At 39.0% G+C, this 23,493-nt stretch overlaps 1 protein-coding gene across 1 annotated transcript in view; it reads left to right on the top strand.

Annotated features, from left to right (window-relative positions):
- The window catches only part of MTR (5-methyltetrahydrofolate-homocysteine methyltransferase), a 251,989-nt gene that overhangs the window by 123,210 nt on the left and 105,286 nt on the right, over positions 1-23,493 (top strand). Inside the window, exons 13-14 of the mRNA XM_007956235.1 lie at positions 4,321-4,461; positions 16,645-16,830. Coding sequence (XP_007954426.1) covers positions 4,321-4,461; positions 16,645-16,830 — 327 coding nt within the window. The remainder of the gene's footprint in view (positions 1-4,320; positions 4,462-16,644; positions 16,831-23,493) is intronic.

The raw sequence follows: 23,493 nt of genomic DNA, 5'->3' as shown, positions 1-23,493 counted from the left end.
ACCTTTCTTTGACCTTCCACAACAATGAACTAATACTATATTTGTCCTTCTGTGATTGACTTATTTCACTCAGCATAATGTCCTCCAAGTTCATCTGTGTTATGCAGTGTTTTGCAGACTCTACATTATTCTTTAGTGCTGCATAGCATTCTGTTGTGTGGATGTACCATAGTTTGGTCATCCACTCTTCCATTGATAAGCATGTAGGTTGTTTGCTTCTTTTTTGCTATTGTAAACAGTGCTGTGATGAACATCATGAACATGAGAGCCTGTCCTGGTTCTCATCTCTCTAGAGTATATACCTGGTAATTGATTGCTGGGTCAAATGGTATTTCCAATTCCAGCTTTCTAAGGAATTGCTATACTGCTTTCCACAGTGGTTGTATCACTTCACAGTCCCACTAGCAGTGTATGAGAGTCCCAATCTCTGCACATCCTTGACAGCATTTGTTGTTTTCTGTTTTGTTGAACCTTGCCATCAGTGCAGGGTGAAATGGTATCTCATTGTTGTTTTGATTTGCATCTCTCTGATGACCAATGATCGTGAGCATCTCCATGTATTTGTTGGCCACCTTAATATCCTCCTTGGTGAAGTGTCCATTCATATCTTCTGCCCTTTTTTCAATTGGTTTGTTAATTCCTTTGCTGTTGAGGTGTTGTAGTTTTCTGTAAATCTTAGAGATAAGTCCCTTGCCGAATACGTAATTATTGACAAGTGTGAATTTGTTCTGTCATTTTTATTATGTGCTGATTTCTTTGTTCCATATAATTTTCTGTGCTAAGCTTATTTTGTTTATAAATCGTGTTATCACTTCCTTTGTTGCTGTTGTTTTAGTGTTTGCTGAATATTTGTGTTGGTCCTTTTTTTTTTTTTGTCTTAATGTGAAAGTTTATCATTTTTCTTTGAGGTTACCCTGTGATTTATAGTTTTTTTTTTCCCCAAATTTAGAACAGTCCATTCTACCATTGAGAAATTCTGTTAACTACACAATTTTTTCCCTCTTTTTGGTTTGCAGTTATCCTCAATTGTCAATTGATGTCTCTGGTTCCCTGTTTACAATCTTGTAGGCTTATTTACTTTGGATACCTCCATTACAGAGTTGGTTTCTGGATTATGTCACCATGTGTGTTAATGGTCAGTTGTTGGCTGTTGCTGCTTCTCCATCCAAAGCACTCTCTTTAGCATCTGTTGTAAGGTTGTTCTGCTTTTAAAAAATTCCCTTACTTTATGCTTATCTGGAAATGTCCTAATTTCACCATCATATTTGAGGTTCAGTATTGCTGGGTACATAATTCTTGGTTGGAAATTTTTCTCTTTTCAGGGTTTTATATATATCATCCCGTTGTCTTTTTGCCAGTATGGTTTCTGCTGAGAAATCCAAGCTTAGTCTTCTTGGTGCCCCTTGTAGGTAATTTTTTGTTTTCCCATGCTATTTTCAGGATTCTTTCTTTGTCTTTGGTTTGTGAGTTTGATGATGATATGTCTTGGTGATTTTCTTTTGTGGTCTATCCTGTTTGGGGTTTGTTGGTCTTCTTGAATGAATATATTCTCTTTCATCATCATACCAGAAAAATTTTCTTCCAACAGATCTTTGACAGTTTTTTTTCTATGGTTTTATTTGTCTCTTCCTGTTCTGAAATTCTGATTATGTGTAGGTTATTCCTTCTGATGGTATTTCACATGAATCTTAGGGTTTCTTAATTTTGTTTTGATCTTTTTTCTGATGGATTGCTTTCTAAAGAAGTATTGAGGTATTTGTCTTCAGCCTCACTAAATCTCTCTTCCATTGATTCATTTCTACACCTTTGTCTGTTCAGTGTCTTAACCTATTTCTGACAATTTAGTATTAATCTTCTGGATTTCTACGTGTAGATTTTATATCATTTCTAATTTTTTCATTTATTTTGTCATCTTGTTCTTGTATTGTCTTTCTAAATTGTTGTAGGGTTTTCTCTGTGTTTTCCTTTATCTGTCTCTCAATTCACTGAAGATACCTAAATATAATTCTTTCGAATTCCTTATCAGGGAGTTCCAATGCTGCATCTTCTGCAGGGATGTGTTTTGGGTCTGTATTCTGGTCCCATGTTTCTCCTGCTTTATCTTGCTTCTTTGTGTGGATTGTGATGCTCTGTTTTCTCCAAGGCATTGTGACCTTTTTGTGTTTATATGTAATTGGTGATTGTATGTTGGAGTGACTTGCCCACTATTTTCGTTTTCTTTGTGTGTTGTCTACGTAAACAGGGTACTCTGCTGTGCTCCTCTGTTTGCTAATTGGCAGGACTTACACACTCACCATCTGCCTCCTTTCCCATTGTCAGCCTCCTGTATGTCCCAGCCACATGTCTTAGGGCCCTAGAATCCAAATGAGAATGCTCTCAACTTTAAAATCCAAAATGGCCACTGCTCGTAAAGATTCAAAATGGCTGTGTCCTCAGTCACTTTAAATATCCAAAATGGCCACCACTTGTAAACGTTCAAAGTGGCTGCGCTCTCGGTCACTTTAAATATCCAAAATGACCACAGCTTGTAAGCATTCAAAGTGGCTGCACCCTCCGGAGAGTGGAAAGTCCACAGCTCAGGTTGTCTCCTTCCTTGCTGTTTCTTGTTTCCCTAGTCAGGCCACCAGCGCAGTCGTCCCTGTGGCCTTTGGCAACCAGGGTTGATTTTTAAGTCACTTCTCAGGTCCCAACACCACTTGGAAATATTCAGACTGTTGGTCCCATCAGAGTAGCTGACAGTCCACTACCCCAACGATCTCTATACTCACTGTTTTCTTTTAGGTTTTTCCAGTAGTTGGTGCCTAATCCACTTCTGTATTTCTTTCAACGCTCAGGGCTCCAGGATTATCTTCTGTCTCTGTCAATTGGTTTATTTTTTCTTTGTTGAAGAGGGTCTGTGTAGCTTGTCTGCCTATTCCTTCATCTTACTGGAAGTCCACTGTTTTCACTCTTATTTCATCATGTCTAGCTCAGTTCTGGGAGCCCTGGTGGTGTAGTGCCTAAGGCATTTGACTGCCAAACCAGCAGGCTGGCGGTTCAAACCCACCAGCCACTCCTTGGAGGGAAAGTTGGGCCGTCTACTTCCTTAGTGATACTGCCTCAGAAACTTTAGGAGGGGTTGCTGTGAGTTAGATCTGAGTTGACAGCAGTGGGTTTAGTGCATTTCTCAGATTTGATGGATTTGAGAGTAAAAGCAGAGGGCATTTTAGACAGAAGCAATGAAGTAGGAATAGTAATAGCTACCATTTATTAGGGTCTTCCCATGTGCCAGACACTGTGTTTAAGTGCTTTACATTGTTATTCATACAATCTTCACAGTCCCATATGGTAAGGACTATTATTCTACATTTTCCAGATGTAGAAATGAAGGCCTGGGGAGGTTAAATTACTCAACTACTGTTTCATAGCAAGTAAGTGCTAGAAACTAAATCTAACAAATGCATATTAGCCATTCTGCTCTCTCAGTCTGATAGAAACAGTGGGAAGAGGCAGTAGACACAGAAGGGAATAGGTAGGAATGGCTCATTAGACTCCAGTTACATGATTTCCCTAAGGATTTTTCTTGTAGGAGATGGGACTTAAGCTCGGTTTTAAACAATGTGGAAGGCAAGTGGAATGCATTCCAAGTAGATGAGACACCATGATCAGTGGCACAGAGATGGAAGTGAGCACTGGTGTTAAAGAAATCATTGGAACGGGTTTGGTCAAGTGTGCATTGAGGAGGGGAGGAGTTGATGTATAGCTGGATAAGAAGATGAGGCCAGGTCACAGAGGCCCTTAAATGCCAGGCTGAGGTATTTAGATTTTTTGTGGTTGTAATACAGAGCTTTGATGGATTCTGAGTAGTGAAATGATGGGATGGACAATATGTTTAAGAAAGGATAATCTTTGATGAATTATGGGAGGACAGAACCCAGAATCTGGATAGGAGGTTACTGTATGTAGTATTTTAGTATGGGATGTGGAGGACCAGGTAATGGGTGAAGGCGATGGAAAAAGAAAAGTTGTATATTCATGAAGTTCTCCATGGGAAACACAAGCAGGGCTTGATAACAATTTAAATGTGTAAGTATTGAAAAGTAAGAGATGAATCAAAATAACTCTAAGGTTATAAAATTAGATTTCTCTTTTTTTAAAAATGTATCCATGAATGATGATGGTGTAGACTAAATTTTGAGACTTTGAAATATAGACAGTAGTCTTCTCTTTTAAGACTTCAGTTAGTCTACTATGATTTCCAAAGACTTTTGGGGACAGCAAGTGATCGCTTTGGCTAGTCACCTTTTCCTAATGCTTCTTCCTCTTATATCCCTCCCTCAGGAAGCACTGAGTATTGCCAAAGTGCAAGTGGAGATGGGAGCCCAGGTACTGGATATCAACATGGATGATGGAATGCTAGATGGCCCAAGCGCTATGACCAGATTTTGCAACTTCATTGCTTCTGAACCAGACATTGCCAAGGTTGTACAAGTTTATATTCATCAAGGGAATTTACATGTCTTGCTCTGTTGCTCATTTAACTTTATCAATTGTCCCATTGATCTTTTAACTCATAAACTGGTTTTCTTTTTTCCTATATTGGTTTCTACTTATCAACTTTGTCAGTTAATGATAGTCTTTTCAATATTAACAGTCCATAGGTGGTGTAAACATTTAAGTGCTAACTGAAAGGTTGATGGTCTGAATCCACTCAGACCCTCCTCAGAAGAAAGCCTGAAAATATACTTCTGAAAGAACACAGCCATTGAAAACCCTGTGTAGTGCAGTTCTACTCTGAAATATGTGAGGTTACTGTGAGTCATAATCAACTTGATGGCAACTGGTTTATCAGCATAAACTAGATTTTAGACAGGGTTATAAGTTCAGCTTAGCTGTTTCTAGAGCTTCTCTGATTGATTATAAGAATTGATTGAGCTTCTTCTGATGTCTGGGGAGACTATGAATCCACTTTTCATTTCTCTGAGGGATTACTTTCCTGTTCCTACCACGTCATTGGTTTCATCCTTATCATATGCAGGGGAATCCAGTTAATTCTTTCTTTTGGTAGGGAGAGAAACTTGTTTAGACTATTAGTTAAAGCAAATTAACAAAACAAAATTAAGTCAAGTTATTATGTCAGCTTTTACATTTGTTCTTTAAAAGGTGAAAGTTTTATTTTAGTGCTCTTCTTATGTCATCATTTTCAGCTGCCCTTGAGTATGCTCCAACTCATAGTTGACCCCATGCACGAGGGAAGGAAATGCTGCCTGGTCATCCACCATCCTTGTAATTGGTTTGTGGATCCATAGGGCTTTTATTTTTTTGCTTCTTTTTTTTTTTTTTTTTTTCTATTGTGGTAAAAGCATACACAACAGGACATTCACTGACATAACAACTTCCCCATTTACAGCTCAGGAACATTGATGATATTTTTCATGTTCTGCCACCATTGTTGCTATCCTTTTCCAAAATATTCCACCACCATTAGCATAAATTCTGTGCCCCACAAACAAAAGCTTCCCCATTTTCCCTCCCTCCTACCCTTGTTAACCACTAGTAATCTTTGATTTCTGTATATGTTTTTTTAGGAGTTTTCTCTCACCTCTCCTCCTATCTCTGGTAACCAACAAAGAAATTTCCCTTCTACGTATAAGCTTTTCCTCAACTTTTAATAATGGTGGACTAATACAGTATTTGTCCTTCTGTGATTAACTTACTTCACTCAGTATGATGTCCTCCAAGTTCATTCACATTATGTAGTGTTTTGCAGATTCTACATTATTCTTTAGGGTTGCATAGTATTTCATTGAGTGTATGTATGACAGTTTGTTTATCCATTCCTTGGTTGATGGGCACTTTGGTTGTTTCTTTCTCTTTACTATTTTGACTGGTGCTGTGATGAACATGGGAGTACATCTACCTGTTAGTGTCCTGCTTCTCACTTCTTTAGGATATATATATATATATATATATATACACACACCTAGTAATAGGATCAGGATCTCTGGTAGCATAGTGCCTAAGGCACTTGACTGCTAACCAGAAGGCTGGCAGTTCAAACCCACCAGCGACTCCTCAGAAAGAAGGTTGGGCAATCCTACTTCCGTAGTGATACTGCCTTGGAAACCCAAGGAGGGGTCGCTATGAGTCGGGTTTGACTCGATGGCACATAACAACAACAATAACAACAGCATCAACAGTGTAGGAGAGTCTTAGTCTGTCCACATTCTCACCAGCATTTGTTATGTTCTGTTTTGTTGAATTTTCCTATTAATGCTGGGATGAGATGGTATCACCTGGTTGTTTTGATTTCCATCTTGCGAATGGCTGATGATCATGAACATTTCTTTATGTGTTTGTTGGCTGCCTAAATATCTTCTTTACTGAAGTGTCTATCCATGTCTTCTGCCCATTTTTTAATTGGATTGTTTGTCTTTTTGATGCTGAGGTGTTGAAGTTTTCTGTAAATTTTAGAGATTAGTCCTTTGTCTGATAGATCATTGCTGGATAATTTTTCCTATTCTGGAGGTTTTCTTTTTACTCTTTTGCAGAGGTCTTTTGAAGCACACATCTTCTGATGCACATAAGAATTTAATTTTTAGAAGGTCCCATTCATCTAGTTTCTCTTCTGCTGTTTGTGCATTTTAGGTTATACTTGACAGTCTATTTATGCTATAAATTAGAGCCACTAAAATTGCCCCCCCTTTTTTTCTGTACATGAAGTTACTAGGAGTGATCATTTTTTAATATTCCTGAAGTAGTAACAATGTTGGATGAGCATGTAACTAGTTGTTTTTTTTTTTTTTAATTGTGATTTGGGTGAAAGTTTACAGAGTAAATTCACTTTCCATACAACAGTTCATATACACTTTGTCTCATAACATTGACTACAATTTACCACAATGCAACAACTCTTCTCCTATTTCTTCCCTATAGTTACGTCTTCCCTGTGTCTTTCCCTCCATACACTCCTGCCTCCTGAGGTATGTCCCTGTGCATACACAGCCCTTCTATTCTCCCATGATTGTTTTCTCCAAGGACTATATCTACCTAGTGTAAATGTTCACTTCGTATGCCTGTCTTTTGTTTGGCTGGAAGCCACAGGTGTGCGTTTAATTCCAGACCTGAAGGGCAGCTAGGGGCCATAGTCTCAGTGGTTCCATCAGGCTCTATCAGACCGGCAAATCTAGTCTCCCCCCGCCCCCCCCATTATTTGGAGTTTTGTTCCACATTGTTCTCCCACTATATCCAGGATCTCCTACATAGACGCCCCTCTGAATGGTTGATACTGGTAGCCGGGCACCATCTAGTTCTTCTGGTCTCATAGTGATATAGGCTGAGGATCACATGGTGTACCAGTTACTTGGACTAATTGCTTCCATGAATCTTTGGTTTTCTTCACTCTTCTTTGCTCTGGACAAAGAGAGACCCATTGTTGTGTCTAGATGGCTGCTTACATGCTTTTAAGATCCCAGTTGCTACTCGCCAGAGTAGGAGATGGAATAATGTTTTGTGTAGTGTGTTATGCCGGTTGAGCTTGATGTCCCCTGCAACTGTGTTTCTGAGCCCACAGGTCCAACTACTCACTCTTTCTAGGGAGCTGGCTGTAACTAAGAAGTGAATACAACCTTTCTACTTGTCAGCTCTAATGTACACCTGGGAATTCTTACAGAACATAGCAATACATTTGTAGAAATATTGTCTGCCAACCTTGGGTACACTCCCCCCTGCATACATAATAGTTCAGCCTGTCTCCCCATCTGTGTACCTGAGTAGCCATGTTTGCCTTCACTGGCAACACAGTACTGTGTATACAAAAGGGTTCATTTTGTTGTCTGTACCGCTCTATGCCTTCCTCTTCCTCAATGCCACCATGTTGATCACTCAGATTTGGTACATTGCCATTCTCTTCAGTGAAATCAGCACTTGTCTTTACCTATCTAACAATGTTCCCTCCCCTTCCCTCTCACTCCTGGTAACCAACAGTGTTGGATGGGCACATAACTAGTTGTTTTTTTCAAAAAAATTATTATTTGGGTGAAAGTTTACAGAGTAAATTCACTTTCCAGATGTAATGGAAATTTCCATCCATATGTAAACCTTTCCTTGATTTTTTATAACAACAGACTAATGCAATATTTGTCCTTCTATGATTGACTTACTTCACTCAGCATAATGCCCTCCAGGTTCATCCATGCTGTGCAGTGTTTTGCAGAGTCTATGTTATTCTTTAGGGTTGCATAGCATTCCATTGTGTGTATGTACACACATTCCATTTTGTGTATGTGTTTGGTTATCCATTCTTCAGTTGATGGACACCTAGGTTGTTTCCATCTTTTGGCTATTGTAAGTAGTGCTGCGATGAACATGGGTTTGCAGATGTCTGTTGTTGTCCTGGCTCTCACTATTTTAGGATATATACCTAGTAATGGAATTGCTGGGTCAAATGGTAAATCTAATTCCAACTTTTTAAGGAATCACCATATTGCTTTCCAAGTCATTGTACCGTATTAGAGCCCCACCAGCAGTGTATGAGAGTCCCAATCTCTCCACATCTTTGCCAGCATTTGTTATTTTCTATCTTGTTGAACTTTGCTACTAGTGCTAGGGCAAGATGGTATCTGATTGTTGTTTTGATTTGCACCTCTCTAGTGGCTAATGATCAAGAGCATTTCTTCATGTTTGTTGGCCGCCTGAATATTCTCCTTGGTGAAGTTTCTATGCATGTCTTCTGCCCATTTTTTAATTGGATTATTTGTTTTTTTGTTATTGAGGTGTTGGAGTTTTCTGTAAATTCTAGAGGTAAGTTGCTTGTCAGGTATGTCATTGCCAAATATATTTTCCCAATCTGGAGGTTCTCTTTTAACTCTTTTGGAGAAGTCCTTAGAAGCACATAAAAATTTAATTTTTAGACGGTCCCATTCATTTAGTTTCTGTTCTGCTGTTTGTGCATTTTAGGTTACGCTTGATAGTCTATTTATACCATATATTACCGCACCTAAATTTGCCTCTAGTTTTTCCTTGAGGAATTTTATAGTTTTGGGTTTCACATTTAAGTCTTTATTCCATCTGGAGTAATTTTTTCCACTAGTTGGTGCCTAATCTACTTCTGTATAGTATCTTTCAAACCTCAGGGCTTGTTGATTATCTTCTGTATCTCTGTCAGTTGGTTTCTCTTTTTTTTTTTGTTGAAGAGGGTCTGTGTACCTTGTCTGCCAATTATCCACCAATATCTGCCAATTCTGCCATTTTACCAGAAGTCCCTTTCCCTTCCTTTCCTGCCTCTGATGGTGGGTCCTGTCTTCCACCCCTTACTTGGATGCAGCTGCTTTTTGTGGTCCCCTTTCCTGCCTCTAGGTGTGAGTCCTGTCTGCCGCCCCTTACCTGGACCCTGCCGCTTTTTTTGGTCCCTAGCATTTCCTCTCTTTTGTGCTATGGGAGTGGGTCACTTTAAATATCCTACGTGGCCACCGTTTTTAAACAATCAAAATGGCTGCACCTTCCTTGCAGCCAAAAGTGCATAGTTAAGGTTTTCTCCCTCTTTGCTGTTTCCTTTCCTAGTCATCGGCCACCAGTGCAGTCATCCCTGCAGTTGGCAACCAGGGCTGATCTTTAGGTCAATTTTCAGGTCCCAATACCAGTTGGAAATATTCAGCTTGTTGGTGACATCAGAATAGCTGACAGTCTGCTGCTCCATCCATCTCTGTACTCACTGTTTTCGTTCAGGGTCTTCTACTAGTTGGTGCCTAATCCACTTTTGTATACTTCCTTAAAAAGCTCGGGGCTTGTGTATTATCTTCTGTATCTCTGTCAATTGGTTTCTCTTTTCTTTGTTGAGGAGGGTCTGTGTAGCTTGTCTGCTTATTCTGCCATCTTACAAGAAGTCCTCCTGTTTACAGTCTTGTAAGTTTATTTTATTTTCGAAACTTCTGTACTTGGGTGGGTTTCTGAGTTATGTCATTGTGTATGTAATCATTGTTTGTTGTTTACTGTTGTTGGTTTTCTGTCCAAGGGGCTTCCTTTAGTATGTTTGATAAAGTTGGTCTGGGTTTAACAAATTCCCTTAATATCATCCTTTTGCCTTCTTGTCTGGATGGTTTCTGCCAAGAAATCAGAGTTTCATCTTGTTGATTGTCCTTTATAGGTAAACTTTTCATTTTTCCTATATCCTTTTCATGAATTTTTCTTTGTCTTGGGTTTTGGTGAGTTTCATGATAATATGTCTTGGTGTTTTTCTTTAGATTCCTGTTTCGAGGTAGTTGAACTTCTTGAATGGATATCTTCTTGTTCTTCATAACATTAGGAAAATTCTCTTCCTCAAATTGACAGTTTTCTCTGTGGTTTTATCTGTCTCTTCACGTTCTAGAATTCTGATTATACATAGGTTATTTCTCTTAATGGTATCTCACATGAATCTTAGGGTTTCCTCATTATATTTTGATCTTATGTCTGATTGATTCCTTAGCAAAGTAGTATTGAGGTATTTGTCTTCCACCTCACTAATTCTGTCTTCCATTGATCCTATTCTACACCTTTGATCATTCAGTGTGTTATCTATTACTGAAATCTTAATATTAGTTTTCTGGATTTCTGTTTATTATGTTCTTTATTGGTTTTAATTTCTTATTTATTTTGTCTTTTTGTTCTTGTGTTGTTTTCCTAAATTGATCTAGAGTTTTGTCTGTGTTTTCCTTAATTTTGTCAGTGTTTATCTTGTTAGTGCTTTCCTTGATCCATCTCTCAATCCATTGAAGGTATCCAAATATAATTCTTTTGAATTACTTATCATGCAGTTCCAATTGTGCTTCTTCTTCAGGGATGTTTTCTGTTTTGTTTCCTGGTCCCTTGATTCTACTACTTTATCTTGTATTTTTCTGTGGACTGTGATGGTATAAAGTTTCTGATACTGTGGTATTATTGTATTTGTGTTTAATTTGTGGTTGTATGTTGGTGTAATTCACGCAAGATTTTTTTTCCCTTTGTTTTGATATATCTCTGTGAGCAGGGTGGGAGCTCTGGTAGCATAGTGGCTAAGGCACTTGACTGCTAACCAGAAGGCTGGCGGTTCAAACCCACCAGCCACTCCTCAGAAGGAAGATGGGGCAATCTACTTCCGTAATGATACTGCCTCGGAAACCCAAGGAGGGGTTGCTATGTGTTGGGTCCGACTCGATGGCACACAACAACAACAACTGTGAGCAGGGTACTGTGTTCCTGTATTCGCTAGTTGTTAGCGTTAGGCACTCACCAGCTGTCTCCTGGTGGATGTGATAGAGTGAGAATGTGTGCACAGATATTCATTAGCTGTTCAAAAAGAGTAGTTGAGGGTGAGTTATGCTGGTATTGGCTGCTATTTTTCACTGGTCAGTTGGTGCAGAGGCAATTGATGCCCCTCACTCAGTGGGTGGGGCTGCAAGAGGTGCAGGTATGGTTGGGCTGTATGGGAACAATTGCTGTTTCCTGTTCAGTTAAAAAAAAATCAAAACACCAAAAAAGCATAAACAAGAGAACAAAAAACTCAAACTGCATAAACAAACAGGAATAATAACAAAATAAATAAATAATAAAGAAATGCAATATGTAAGAATGGAAATTTTCAAAATACAGTAAAAAAGGATAAAAGAAAGATAAGTGAAAAATAAAAAAATAAAACCCACAATATTTGGCAAAGGAGAAATGAGATCAAAGAACAATTATAAAAGAACAGGGAAAAATGCAAAAAGAAAAGGTATGGGAAGAACCAAAAAAAGAAGAAAGAAGGGGATCAGGAAAAGGGAAGCGTAAAAAGGAAAAACAAAACAAAAGAACACAGGACAGGAAGAAGTGAAAAAAAGGAAGAAGGAACAAACAGACTGGGATAGAACCCGCACAGGTCAAGAAGATGGGTGGAGGTGGGGTGGGTGGCGGGGGATGCCCATACCCCTGTTGACCAAGAGGGCATGTGGCACAAGAGTAACAAGGGGATATCACACTTTTCCAGTCGTTTGTTTCCACTGTGGTTGCCCTTGCTGTGCTCTGTAGGCAGAGCCCACCCTGAGGGAAGAGTCCAAGCAAGCACACCACCTTCCCATACTCCCAATGCCTACGCCAGCCACTTACAAACATCTAAAATTGCTGCACCCTCAGAACAGCCACCAGCAGTTCAGAGGTCCCCTGTCTCCTTCCTCGCTGTTCTGCCTTCTGGTCGTCAGTCACCAATGTATTCCTTGCCCCTGTGGCCTGGGTGAGCAGAGAATATTCTTAGGTTGCTATCAGGAAATATTCAAAATGACTTTGCCCTCAGGACAGCTGGCAGTCTGCAGCTCCGTTTGTTTCCTTACTCGCAGTTTCATTCAGGTTCTTCTGATAGCTGATATTTAATCTACTACTTTATCTTTGCATTCAAAGCTCAGGGTTCCAGGATCATCTTCTGTATCAGTTTCAATTTGTTTCTCATGGCTTTTGTTGTAGAGGGTCTGTGTAGCTTGTCTGTATATCCCACCATGTTGTCAGAACTCTGATCTGTAGGGTTTTCATTGGCCGATTTTTCAGAAGTAGATTGCCAGGTCTTTCTTCTATTTTTATCTTAGTCCTATTTAAATTTTTAGATGAGTCCTAAACATTTTAAAAATCTCACATAATTTCTCTGCTGTTAATTGTGCGATGAGAAGTTATTTTTGAAGTTTTTCTTCTGTTTTCGAAAACACTTTCTAGCACTTTAAGAGTTTCATTTTTTAGGTAGAACTTTGAGTTTTTTTAATTACACATTGTTGTTGTTTGTTGTTATGTGCCATCGAATCAAGCCCAACTCATAGCGACCCCTCCTTGGGTTTCCGAGGCAGCATCACTACGGAAGTAGGATTGCCCAACCTTCCTTCCGAGGAGTGACTGGTGGGTTTGAACCGCCAGCCGTCTGGTTAGCAGGCAAGTGTCTTAGTCACTATGCTACCAGAGCTCCCAATTACATGTTAGCAGTTGCTTAATTTAGAAGTCTGTGGTACACTCTGAGTTATATTAACCCATTCTTCATCCGTGTTTTAAAGCATATTACTAGAAAAACTCATTGCTTCTTTGCAAGTAAGTATTTTGAGACATGAAGGTGCAAAGAAGTGAGTTGTTTAAAGTCAGATGGTATGAAAGGTGGATCTAGTTGTTTATTTCTGCTGACATAGGGTAAAAGGGCCAGCTGGGAAGTAGAAGAATTGAGTTACTGTTCCAGGCAAGTTAGTTAACTGTTGACTCTCAGTTTCCATTCTCATCTCTAAAATGGGAATAATCATGTTTGCTTTGCCTGATTTTGTGAATTTTAAAGATAAATGAATAATTTGTAAATGAAAGGGCACTGTGAAAGGATCTTAAGTAGTTATAAGATACTATTGCTTGGTGCTCTGATTGCTAATATATATGGTTCTTATCTTTCCTGGTTTTGACCTACAATCAAAATTTAACAGAAACCAGATATCGACCAACTTGGGTAGAACGTGACATATGTGGTCTTACCATAATTGGGACAACAAATTGTCAGCAAAGTCTCAAGTGTTGGTGTGATATTTTCATTACATTTGACCCTGTTCTTAGCAAACTTCTCATTATTAGCCTAATGATTAAAAAAAAAAAACAAACACCGATCCTTCTTGTTTTCTCTGTTGTCCTTTGGAGGTGTGGCTGAAGGCCTAAGAGATGGAAAGTTCAAGGAATGGTCATCAGTTGAAATACCTCTTGCCCTGGGAAACTTTCTCTCCCTCCACCCTTCTACTTCCATACTGGTTTATTATTATTAATATTTTAATTGTAATTTGGGTGAAAGTTCACAGAGCAAATTTATTTTCCAGACAACAGATCATACACATTTTGTTTCATGACATTGATTACAATCCTCATAATATAACAGCTCTCTTCCCACTTCTTCCCTGTGGTTACCTTTTCCCTATGTCCTTCTTTCCTATCCATTTCTGCCTCTGCGCTATCTCCCTGTGAAAATACTGCTTTTCTGATCTCCCATGGTTGATTGTTCTAAGGAGTGTACCTACCTGGTGTAAATATTCACCTTATACACCTGTCTGTTGTTTAGCTGGAAGCCATGGGAGCGAGTTCAATTCCAGACCGAAAGGGTAATTAGTGGCCATCATTTTGGGGCTTTTACCAGTCTCTTATCAGAGCAATAAGCCTGGTCTTAATTTTATGATTTTGGTTTTATTCTATATTTTCTCCCACTCTATTGAGGATCTCCTATTTTGATCCCTTTCTAAGTGGTTAACAGTGGTAGCTAGGCACCATCTAGTTCTTCTGGTCTCAGGGTCATGTAGATTGAGGTTTATATGGGCCACTAGTTCCTTGGACTGATTGTTTCCATGCATTTTTGGTTTTCTTCATCCTTCGCCCCAGACCAGGAGAGACCAATTGTTGCATCTTAGATGGCCACTTACAAGCTTTTAAGATCCCTTTCACTACTCGCCAAAGTATAGTGGAGAATGGTGTTTTTGTGTAGTATGTTATGCCAATTGAGCTTGATTTCCCCTGTGATCATGGTCTCAAGCCTGTGGACTCAGTGACTTCTCCCTCAGGATGTTTCACTGTGGCTAAGAAGTTATCATAATTTTGTTCCATTAGCTCTATTATATATATGGACATTCTTAGAGCACATGCAAATACATATGTATAAATACCATCTACCAAACATATATGGTGATGGGTATATTCCCTTTTGCCTAGACATACCTGATAATTTAGCCTGTCATACCTGTATCTGGGAGCTCTGGTGGCATAGTGCCTAAGGTATTTGACTGCTATCCAGAAGGTTGGCAGTTCAAACCTACCAGCCACTCCCCGGAAAGAAGACTGGAAGGCAGTATCCATAGAGATACTGCCTCGGAAACCAAAGGAGGGGTCTCTGTGGGTTGGATCCGACTCAGTGGCAGTGAGTTTGGGTCTTTTTTTAACTTGTGTATCCCCCATAGACTAGTGTTTGTTATTACTGATAAAATGCAGTATTATGTATGTAAAAGTGTTTATCTTTGTTGTCTGTACTTCTTTTGCACCTCTCTGTGTCTTCCCTTTCCTTAGTGTTAATTGTGTTGGTTGGTCGCTATTGCTATACTGCCTTTCCCTTCACCCAAATCAATACTTGTTTCTTACTATCTAGCAGTTTTCCTTCCCTTTCCCTCCCATCCCTGGTAACCAACAAAGAAAGTTTCCTTCCATATGTAAACTGTTCCTTGACTTTTTACAATAATGATCTAATACAGTGTTTGTCCTTCTGCGTTTGACTTATTTCACTCAGTATAATGTCCTCCAAGTTTCGCAAATTCTGTTATTCTTTAGTGTTGCACAATATTCCTTTGTGCATGCACTGGGTTTTGTTGTTAGGTGCTATCTAGTTGGCCTGTGACTCATGATGCACAGCTGGCAGAAACACTGCTGAGTAGTGTGCCATCACCGTGATCATTTGCGGATTGGGCTGTTGTGATCCATAGGGTTTTCATTGATTTTTGGAAGTAGACCTCTAGGCCTTTTTTCATTGTCCATTTTGGTCTGGAAGCTCTGCTGAAACCTCTTCAGTATCATGGCAACATGCTATCTCCGCCACCGACAGATGATGAGGTGCATCAGCTGAGTTTGGTGCCCCTGAAATATGTTTTCATGGCAATCTGTGCCTCTTATTGTGCTCTAGCACTTACCACATTTTATGTCATTACTTGTTTAAATATTTATAAGCTCAGTGAAAGCACCTTTTTGCCTACCATTGCCCCCAGTATCTAGTGTGGAACCTAAGACATGGTAGGTACTTACTTACTTATTGAATGACTCAGTTAAAGAATGGGGGCTGTATCGGGGGTTATTTCATTTCTCTGTACCAATCTAATCTTTCCTTTAAGGCTTGTCTTTCACCTTTCTTGTAGCAGGCTTGAATGAAGAGTATTCAAAAGGGAACTTTTCATCTGCATGCTTCAATTTTGTCCTTTATTTTAGTTACAGACATTTGTTGAATATCAATCTACTTTTCCATTCTAATAGTAAAGCTCATATATATGTATATGTATGTATGTATGTGTGTGTATATATATATATATAAAGATTAAATTTGAATAACTTGGCTGGAGGGCAGTTCCCAAAGGGCATGAGGCTAAGCATTAATCCCAGAGTCAGATCAGGAATACCTGAATCCTCTTTAAGGTGTTTGCCTCAGGGTTTAGGCAGTTAAAAAGGGTAAACTACTACTAAAACCAGTTAACTATCTTGATTGATTCTATTCTGATATTTAGCTATCATCTCTGAGCTATAAATTCTTATCCCATACATGGGGCTGCTGGTAAGATGAATTACTCCAAGTATTTTGGGCTCCTGCCCATTTCTGGCTTTAAGAACAGAGTCATTGCTGTCCAGTTGAATTCAAATGCATAGCAACCCTGTAGTAGGACAGAGTGGGACTGCCCATAGGATTTCCAAGGCTGCAAATCTTCACAGAAGCAGACTGTCTCATCTTTCTCCTGCAGAGCAGCTGGTGGATTCAAACTACCAACCTTTCAGGTGCAGGGTTGTTCTTAACAAGTGTATTTAAACTGTATCTCTGCCACCCTATTTGTTTATTGTTTCCTAATGAAGAAATAGGGAATAATTAGGAGCCCTTGGAAGGGAACTTGTGGTGACTGTGGCCTTCCAGTGATTTTGTTGCCTTTCTGATCTCAGGTGCCATTGTGCATTGACTCTTCCAACTTTGCTGTCATTGAATCTGGGTTAAAGTGCTGCCAAGGGAAGTGCATCGTCAATAGCATTAGTCTGAAGGAAGGGGAGGATGACTTTTTGGAAAAGGCCAGAAAGATTAAGAAGTTTGGAGCTGCTGTGGTGGTCATGGCTTTTGATGAAGAAGGCCAGGTGAGTGATTTTGTTTTGTTTGAAAGAGCTTTGTTGTGATAGCATAACTTAGGGCACTGGATGAGATACATAGTAAAGTCTTTACATCAATGAAGAAAGGTAGAATTATTCAATACATGTTATTGGGATAATTGGCTATCTGTTTGGAAGGAAATAGAGTCCCATCTCTCACCATATACTAAATTGAATTGTACTTTGATTAAAAACCTAAAAAAATTCTAAGAATATATCAGAAGATATCCATCTAAACTTGGAATATGGAAGACCTTGCTCACCTAGAAGCCAGAAAGAAAATGGATTAAAGTGTGAAACTGCATGGTAAAAGATATGGCACTATTTGCAACATGAATAAGATAAAGGAGTTAGTATACTTAATAAGCAAAGGATTTCTATGAATCAGAAAGCAAAATATCCTAATGAACGTAGTAGAAGAATGGGCAAAGGAAGTGAGTTAGCAATTTATAGAAAAAGAAAAACAAATAGCCAAGAAATTTATGACAAGATGCTAAATTTCATAATGATTAAAGCAATTCAAAATAAAGCAATAGTGAGATAGTAATTGCTTTTATCAAAAAGGAAGTAAAATTTAAAAGATTGAATGAGAACTCTCATAATGTCTCTGCCATCAGATCAGAGAGAGGCATTTGGTATTGAGTCGATTCTGACTTATAGCGACCCCCTCTTTGGTTTCTGAGGCTGTACCTCTTCAGAAGTAGATTGCCCGATCTTCCTCTTGAGGAGTGGCTGGTGAGTTTGAACTGCCAGCTTTCTGCTTAGCAGTCAAATGCTGTAGGCACTACACAACCAGAGCTCCTTAGGGAGAGGCATTTAGGAAGTGTCAAAGATAGTGATGATTCTACTGGGTAGTGGATATACGATAATCATTGTGCTGTTACGTTTTTGCCTCACGTAAGTTTAAAACATATCTTTGAATCTATTCAATATTTAATTAAATTTTTTTTTTTTTTTCACTTCATACCTTTTGATTGAGTTCCTGTTGGGAATCTTGTAAGGGAATGGGTTCACGTTCATCACAGCATTGTTTGTAGCAGTAGTAAAAACTCTAAATACCCATTAATAGGGGAATGTTTAAATCTTCATATATCAGTTGGAATGAAGTGATGAAAGCATGTGTTTCGTGTAGTGAAAAGTGAAAAAAAATGACGTCATCCCACTTTTATTTAATAAAAATTATTTATATGGATATATATGTGTCTGTATAAGTAGGTTGAAAAAATGATAGTTGTTAACTGGGAAATAGGAGTGGGATGGTGTCACATGGGAACATACTGACTTTTTATTTCCTATATAATTAAGAAGTGGTGGGATTAGTGTACTTTTTTTTTTCCTCTGCCTGTTTTGTATTTATTTTAAAATACTTTTTTAATAGAAGCTTTATCATTTTGGTAAAAAAGCTGGTTTTTATTTTCAGTGTGTGAATCATGTGGCCATGCTACAGGATAAGAGCAGAAGTTCCATCAAACGGAAATTTTTGTATAAAATGAGATTACACTGCTGTTCTGTAATTCTTTTTCCCCTTCTGGACAGAATGTTGGTATCTTTCCACTCTAGAAAATAGAGATTATAACCCTTTCTTTTAAAGTTGTGTAATATTCAGGATATATGTTTTACTTAGTCTGTTATCCAAGTTTGATGGTTTCTTATTTGTCAGTAACATAAATAATGTTCAGTGAATATCCTAGTTCTACAGTCTTTATCCCTTGTAGAATTGTTTTCTTAGTCAGTTCCCAGAAGTGGGATTGCTAGGTCAAAGAGTGTGCACATTTAGAATTTTGATACACATTGTTAAATTTTTCATCTACTAGTTTAGTACAGTGGGACTTTTTGATTTAGTTTTTATTTTTATCAAAGCTCTGGTAGCATAGTGCCTAAGGCACTTGACTGCTAACCAGAAGGCTGGCGGTTCAAACCCGCAGACACTCTTCATAAGGAAGGCTGGGCAATCTACTTCTGTAGTGATACTGCCTCAGAACCCCAAAGGAGGGGTTGCTATGAGTCGGGTCCGACTCCACGGCACATAACAGCAACAGCATACATGCACATCACCACCAGTTGCTGTCCAGTGATTCCAACTCATGGTGACCCCATGTGTTTCAGAGTAGGACTTCACATAGGGCTCTCAATGGGTATGGTATTTCAGATGGCCTCTGGGTAGATTCAAACCACCAACCTTTCAATTGGTAGCCAAGAGCTTAACCATTTGTGGCACCCACAAACCAAAAAAAAACTCATTGCCATCGAGTTGATTCCAACTCATAGCAACTCCCTTTGGGTTTCCAAGTTGGTAAATCTTTATAGAAATAGATTGCCCCAACTTCCTTTTACAGAAGGACCTTCTGGTTGGCAGCTAAATGCCTTAGGCACCATGCCACCAGAGCCTAGTGCCTAAGGCATTTGACTGCTAACCAGAAGTCTGGCAGTTCAAACCCACCAGCCACTCCTCAGAAAGAAGATCAAGCAGTCTACTTCCATAGAGATACTGCCTCAGAAAGCTAAGGAGGGGTTGCTATGGATCAGGATCAACTTGAGGACAGTGAGTTTTGTTTGGTTTTGAGACTCCTATATACAAATAATTAGAGAAAAAAAGCACTTCTTATTAAAAACAAATAAACAAAAAACACAGAAATTCCCAGCTCCCCTTCCCTTTCTCAGATTCCCAAAGACGACTGCATTCAACATTTGTTAGTTAATTCTTTTAGCATTTACTACTTATTTTCAAATTCTAGTTTTAGTTAATATTCATTGATTTCCTACAGTAGAGATTTAGCTTTTTCACCATTCTCCACACCCACCCATACAGCTTTACCCATCATCCTACTCTTATTAATTTTAGTTATAACTGTTTTCAGTGTTTACATTATTAAACAGTGTAAAAGTTGAGCCGTGATTAGTTTCCTGTATCTTATTTGTTTTTCATGGAGTTAATAATTACCTTTTTGTTTGCTTTGTTTCCTATATTTCAGCCTTAAACTGTCACCTAATTTTGTAATCTCCAATATGCACAATGTGTCCAAACACGTTAAGTAGACGGCATTTTAATTATTTTAAAAATTCTCCATTTCCTGTGACCTGCTCTGAGGTGGAAGGATTGCTCCGTTGGCTGACTATATCTGTCCCTGTGAATTGCTCCTCTACCATCATCCCTTCCTGGGGATTCCTGTTTTAGGTGTTTAGATCTCATCATGTCCTAATCCCTAATTTGGTGTAGTCTATCTCTCTGGTAGACTTGTGAAAGAAAGTAGGGCAGATAAATATTTCTGAAACCTTGAACACCTGAGAATGGCTTTATTTTACTTTTCACTTCATTGATCCTGGGTGTAGGATTACAAGTTTGAAATTACTTTCTCTGTGTTTTGAAAGCTTTGCTCTATTGTCTTCTGACCAGCTGTTGTTAAGAAGTCCAATGCTGTTCGAACCCTTGATTCTTTTTGTGAAACCTATTTACTTTTCCATTCTCTGGGTGCTTCTTGGATCTCCAGTTTCCACAGTGGTCTGGAATGTCACGATGACAAGCGCTGGTATTTTCACCTATTGTCTTGGCTGCTCGATGGCCTTTTCAGTCTGGAAACTCATGACCTTTAGTTGTAAGAATTTTCCTTGAATTGTTTTATTTTCTCTTGGTACTCATATTATTCAGATACTGGACATTTTGGACAGTTGCCTGGGGTTTTGTTTTTTCTCTCCTGTTTTCCAGTTTGGCATTTTACTCTGCTTTGTGCAAGATTTCTACATCTACTTTTGTCCTCCAAACTCTATTATCTTTCTTCTGCTACCTCCCCACCCCAGGACCTTTTTCTTGTTATCTAAATGTTCTCTTTTAATTTTTATTGTCATTTGGGTGAAAATGTATAGAACAAATTCATTTTCCATACAGCAGTTCATAACACATTTTGTTTCATGACATTGACTGCAGTTCCCCGTAATGTAACACTTTGCTCCCACTTCCTCCCTTTGGTTATCTTTTCTCTGTATCCTTCTATCTTATGCATTCCTACCCCCTAAGCTCTTTTCCTGTGCAGATACTGCCTTTCTGTTCTACCATGATTGATTATTCTGAGGTGTGTATCTACCTGATGTAAATGTTCACAATATATGTCTGTCTGTTATTTTGCTGGAAGCCACAGGAATTAATTCATTCCAGACCTGAAGGGTAACTAGGGGCCATAGTCTCAGGGTCTCACCAGCCTCTATCTCTAATTGTTCAATCAATCAATCAAGAGATAGATAAATAAATGTAAATTAATTAAATAAATAGATAAATAAATATAAATTAAACAAATAAATGAAACATATAGTAATCTTTTATTGTTTAGTGCATGTAAATATCTGCTCCAATATCTTCAAATACATATTGAGTACTTGTTACTTACGTATTTTGCCCTGTTCTGTGCTCTGAGGGAATTGCATTAAATAAAACAAATGTTCCTGTCCTTATGTGATTTATAGTCTTAGGAAAGCAAGTTGGGATAATAAAATACATATTGTGTTGGATGGTGTTGAGTGCAGTGGAGGGACATGAAGGAGGACAGTAAGGGGCTTAGAGAGAATTAGGGTAGGGACTTACAAACCATACCAAACTCACTGCCGTTGAGTTGGATCTGACTCATAGTGACCCCTCCTTGGGTTTCTGAGGCGGTATCACTATGAAGTAGATTGCCCAACCTGCCTTCTGAGGAGTGGCAGTGAGTTTGAACTGCCAGCCTTTAGGTTACCAGTCAAATGCCTTAGGCACTAGGCCACCAGAGCTCCTAAGGTAGGGACTAGGAGATGCTATTTTATATAGGATGGTCAGGGAAGGACTTACCGATAAAGTGACATTTAGCAGAACTAAATGAAAGTGCTAAGGAAATGTGAGGAAAGAGTGTTCTAGGCAGAGGAGCCTTGAGGCAGATACATGGTTTTCATGTCTGAGAACAAATGGAGTCCAGTATAACTGGATCATGGGGGAGAGGAGGAGATTAGGAGAACATGAGGTTAGAAAAGTTGCAGGCCAAAGTAGGTAGGGCCTTTCAGACCTTTGTTAAAACTTTGACTTTTATTCTGAGTGAGCTTGGAAGGCACTGAAGAGTTTTGAGCAGAAGAGCAGACATGATCCAACTTTTATTTTAAAATCACTCTGGTTCTTTGTGGAGAATAGTGTTTAGGGGCTAAGCAGAACTTAATTTAGGAGAGATGATGTTGGCAGGGACTATGGTGAAGGAAATAGAGGAGGTGAAACGTCATGTGTTTCTAGATGTGTTTTAAAGGTAGAGCACATAAGGAGTGGTTTGTAAGAGAAAGAAGAATCAAGGATAATTTCAGGGGTTTTAGGTCCACACAGTTGAAAGACTGGATTATTGAGATTGGGAAGACTAAGTGGAATAGGTTTGGGATAGGGAAGGCTTGGCACTGAGATCAGAAGTTGGGGTTTGGATATCCTGTGTTTTTAATGCCAATTAAACATCAAATACAGCAAATCTGCTGCAAAAGACCTCTTCAAAGTGTTAAAGAGCAAAGATGTCACCTTGAAGACTAAGGTGCACACGACTCAAGTCATGGTATTTTCAGTAACCTCATATGCGTGTGAAAGCTGGATAGTGAATAAGGAAGACCAAAGAAGAGTCAATGCTTTTAAATTGTACTGGGGAAGACTACTGAAAATACTGTGGACTGCCAGAAGAACGAAGAAATCTGTCTTAAAGAAGTATAACTGGAACGCTTCTTAGAAGCAAGAATGGCCAGACTTCATCTCATGTACTTTGGTCATGTTGTCAGAAGGGACTAGTCACTGGAAAAGGATACCATGCTTGGTAAAGTAGAGGGTCAGCAAAAAAAAAGGGAAGACCCTCAGCAAGATAGATTGACAGAGTTGCTGCAACAGTAGGCTCAAGTATAACAAAGATTGTAAGGATGGCATACAACTTGGCAATGTTTTGTTCTCTTGTACGTGGGGTCTCTATGAGTCAGAGCTAACTCAGTGGCACATAACAACATCGGACATCAAAAATATTGAGTGTATAGTTGGCTAGATAAGTCCAGATTTCAAGTGCAAGGTCTGGTTTGCAGATAGGAATTTGGGAGTTACATGCATAGATGATATTTAAAGCAGTGGAACTGGCTGAGGTCGCCAAAAAAGTGTAGAGACAAAGAGTTCCTGGAAGTGAGTGAGTCTTGGAGATTGTTTAGTGGTTGGGGAAAAGAAGAGATAGCAGCAGAAAGATGAGGAGGGAACAACCAGTTTGGAGGAGAAACAGAAGAGAAGGTGTCCTGGACCCACTTGAGGTTCTCTTTTTACTCTTTTAAAGAAGACTTTTGATGCACATAAACACTTAGTTTTTAGAAGGTTCCAATCATCTAATTAATCTTCTCTGGTTTGTGCATCTTTGGATTGTGTATAGTGTATATTGATAGTGTGTATATGCCATAAACTAGGGTCCCTAAGTTTGCCCTGATTTTCCCTTGATGAACTTTATGGTGTTAGGTTTCGCATTTTAGTCTTTGATACATCTGGAGTCAACTTTTGTGTATGTTATGAGGCAGTCAGCCCCAGGGTTACAGGTGAGGAGAGACAACTCAGGGACGCCCGAAGTAGCAAGCGGGAAGAGCAGGAGAAAGGGGATTAAAAGCCAGGAAGCCAGAGAGAAGAGCAGTCAGCCGAAGGGA

Source organism: Orycteropus afer, unplaced genomic scaffold (assembly GCF_000298275.1).
Source record: "Orycteropus afer afer isolate SDZICR_OR568_19922 unplaced genomic scaffold, OryAfe1.0 scaffold00585, whole genome shotgun sequence".
Taxonomy (NCBI): Eukaryota; Metazoa; Chordata; class Mammalia; order Tubulidentata; family Orycteropodidae; genus Orycteropus; species Orycteropus afer.
This window is presented reverse-complemented; position numbering and strand designations above follow the sequence as displayed.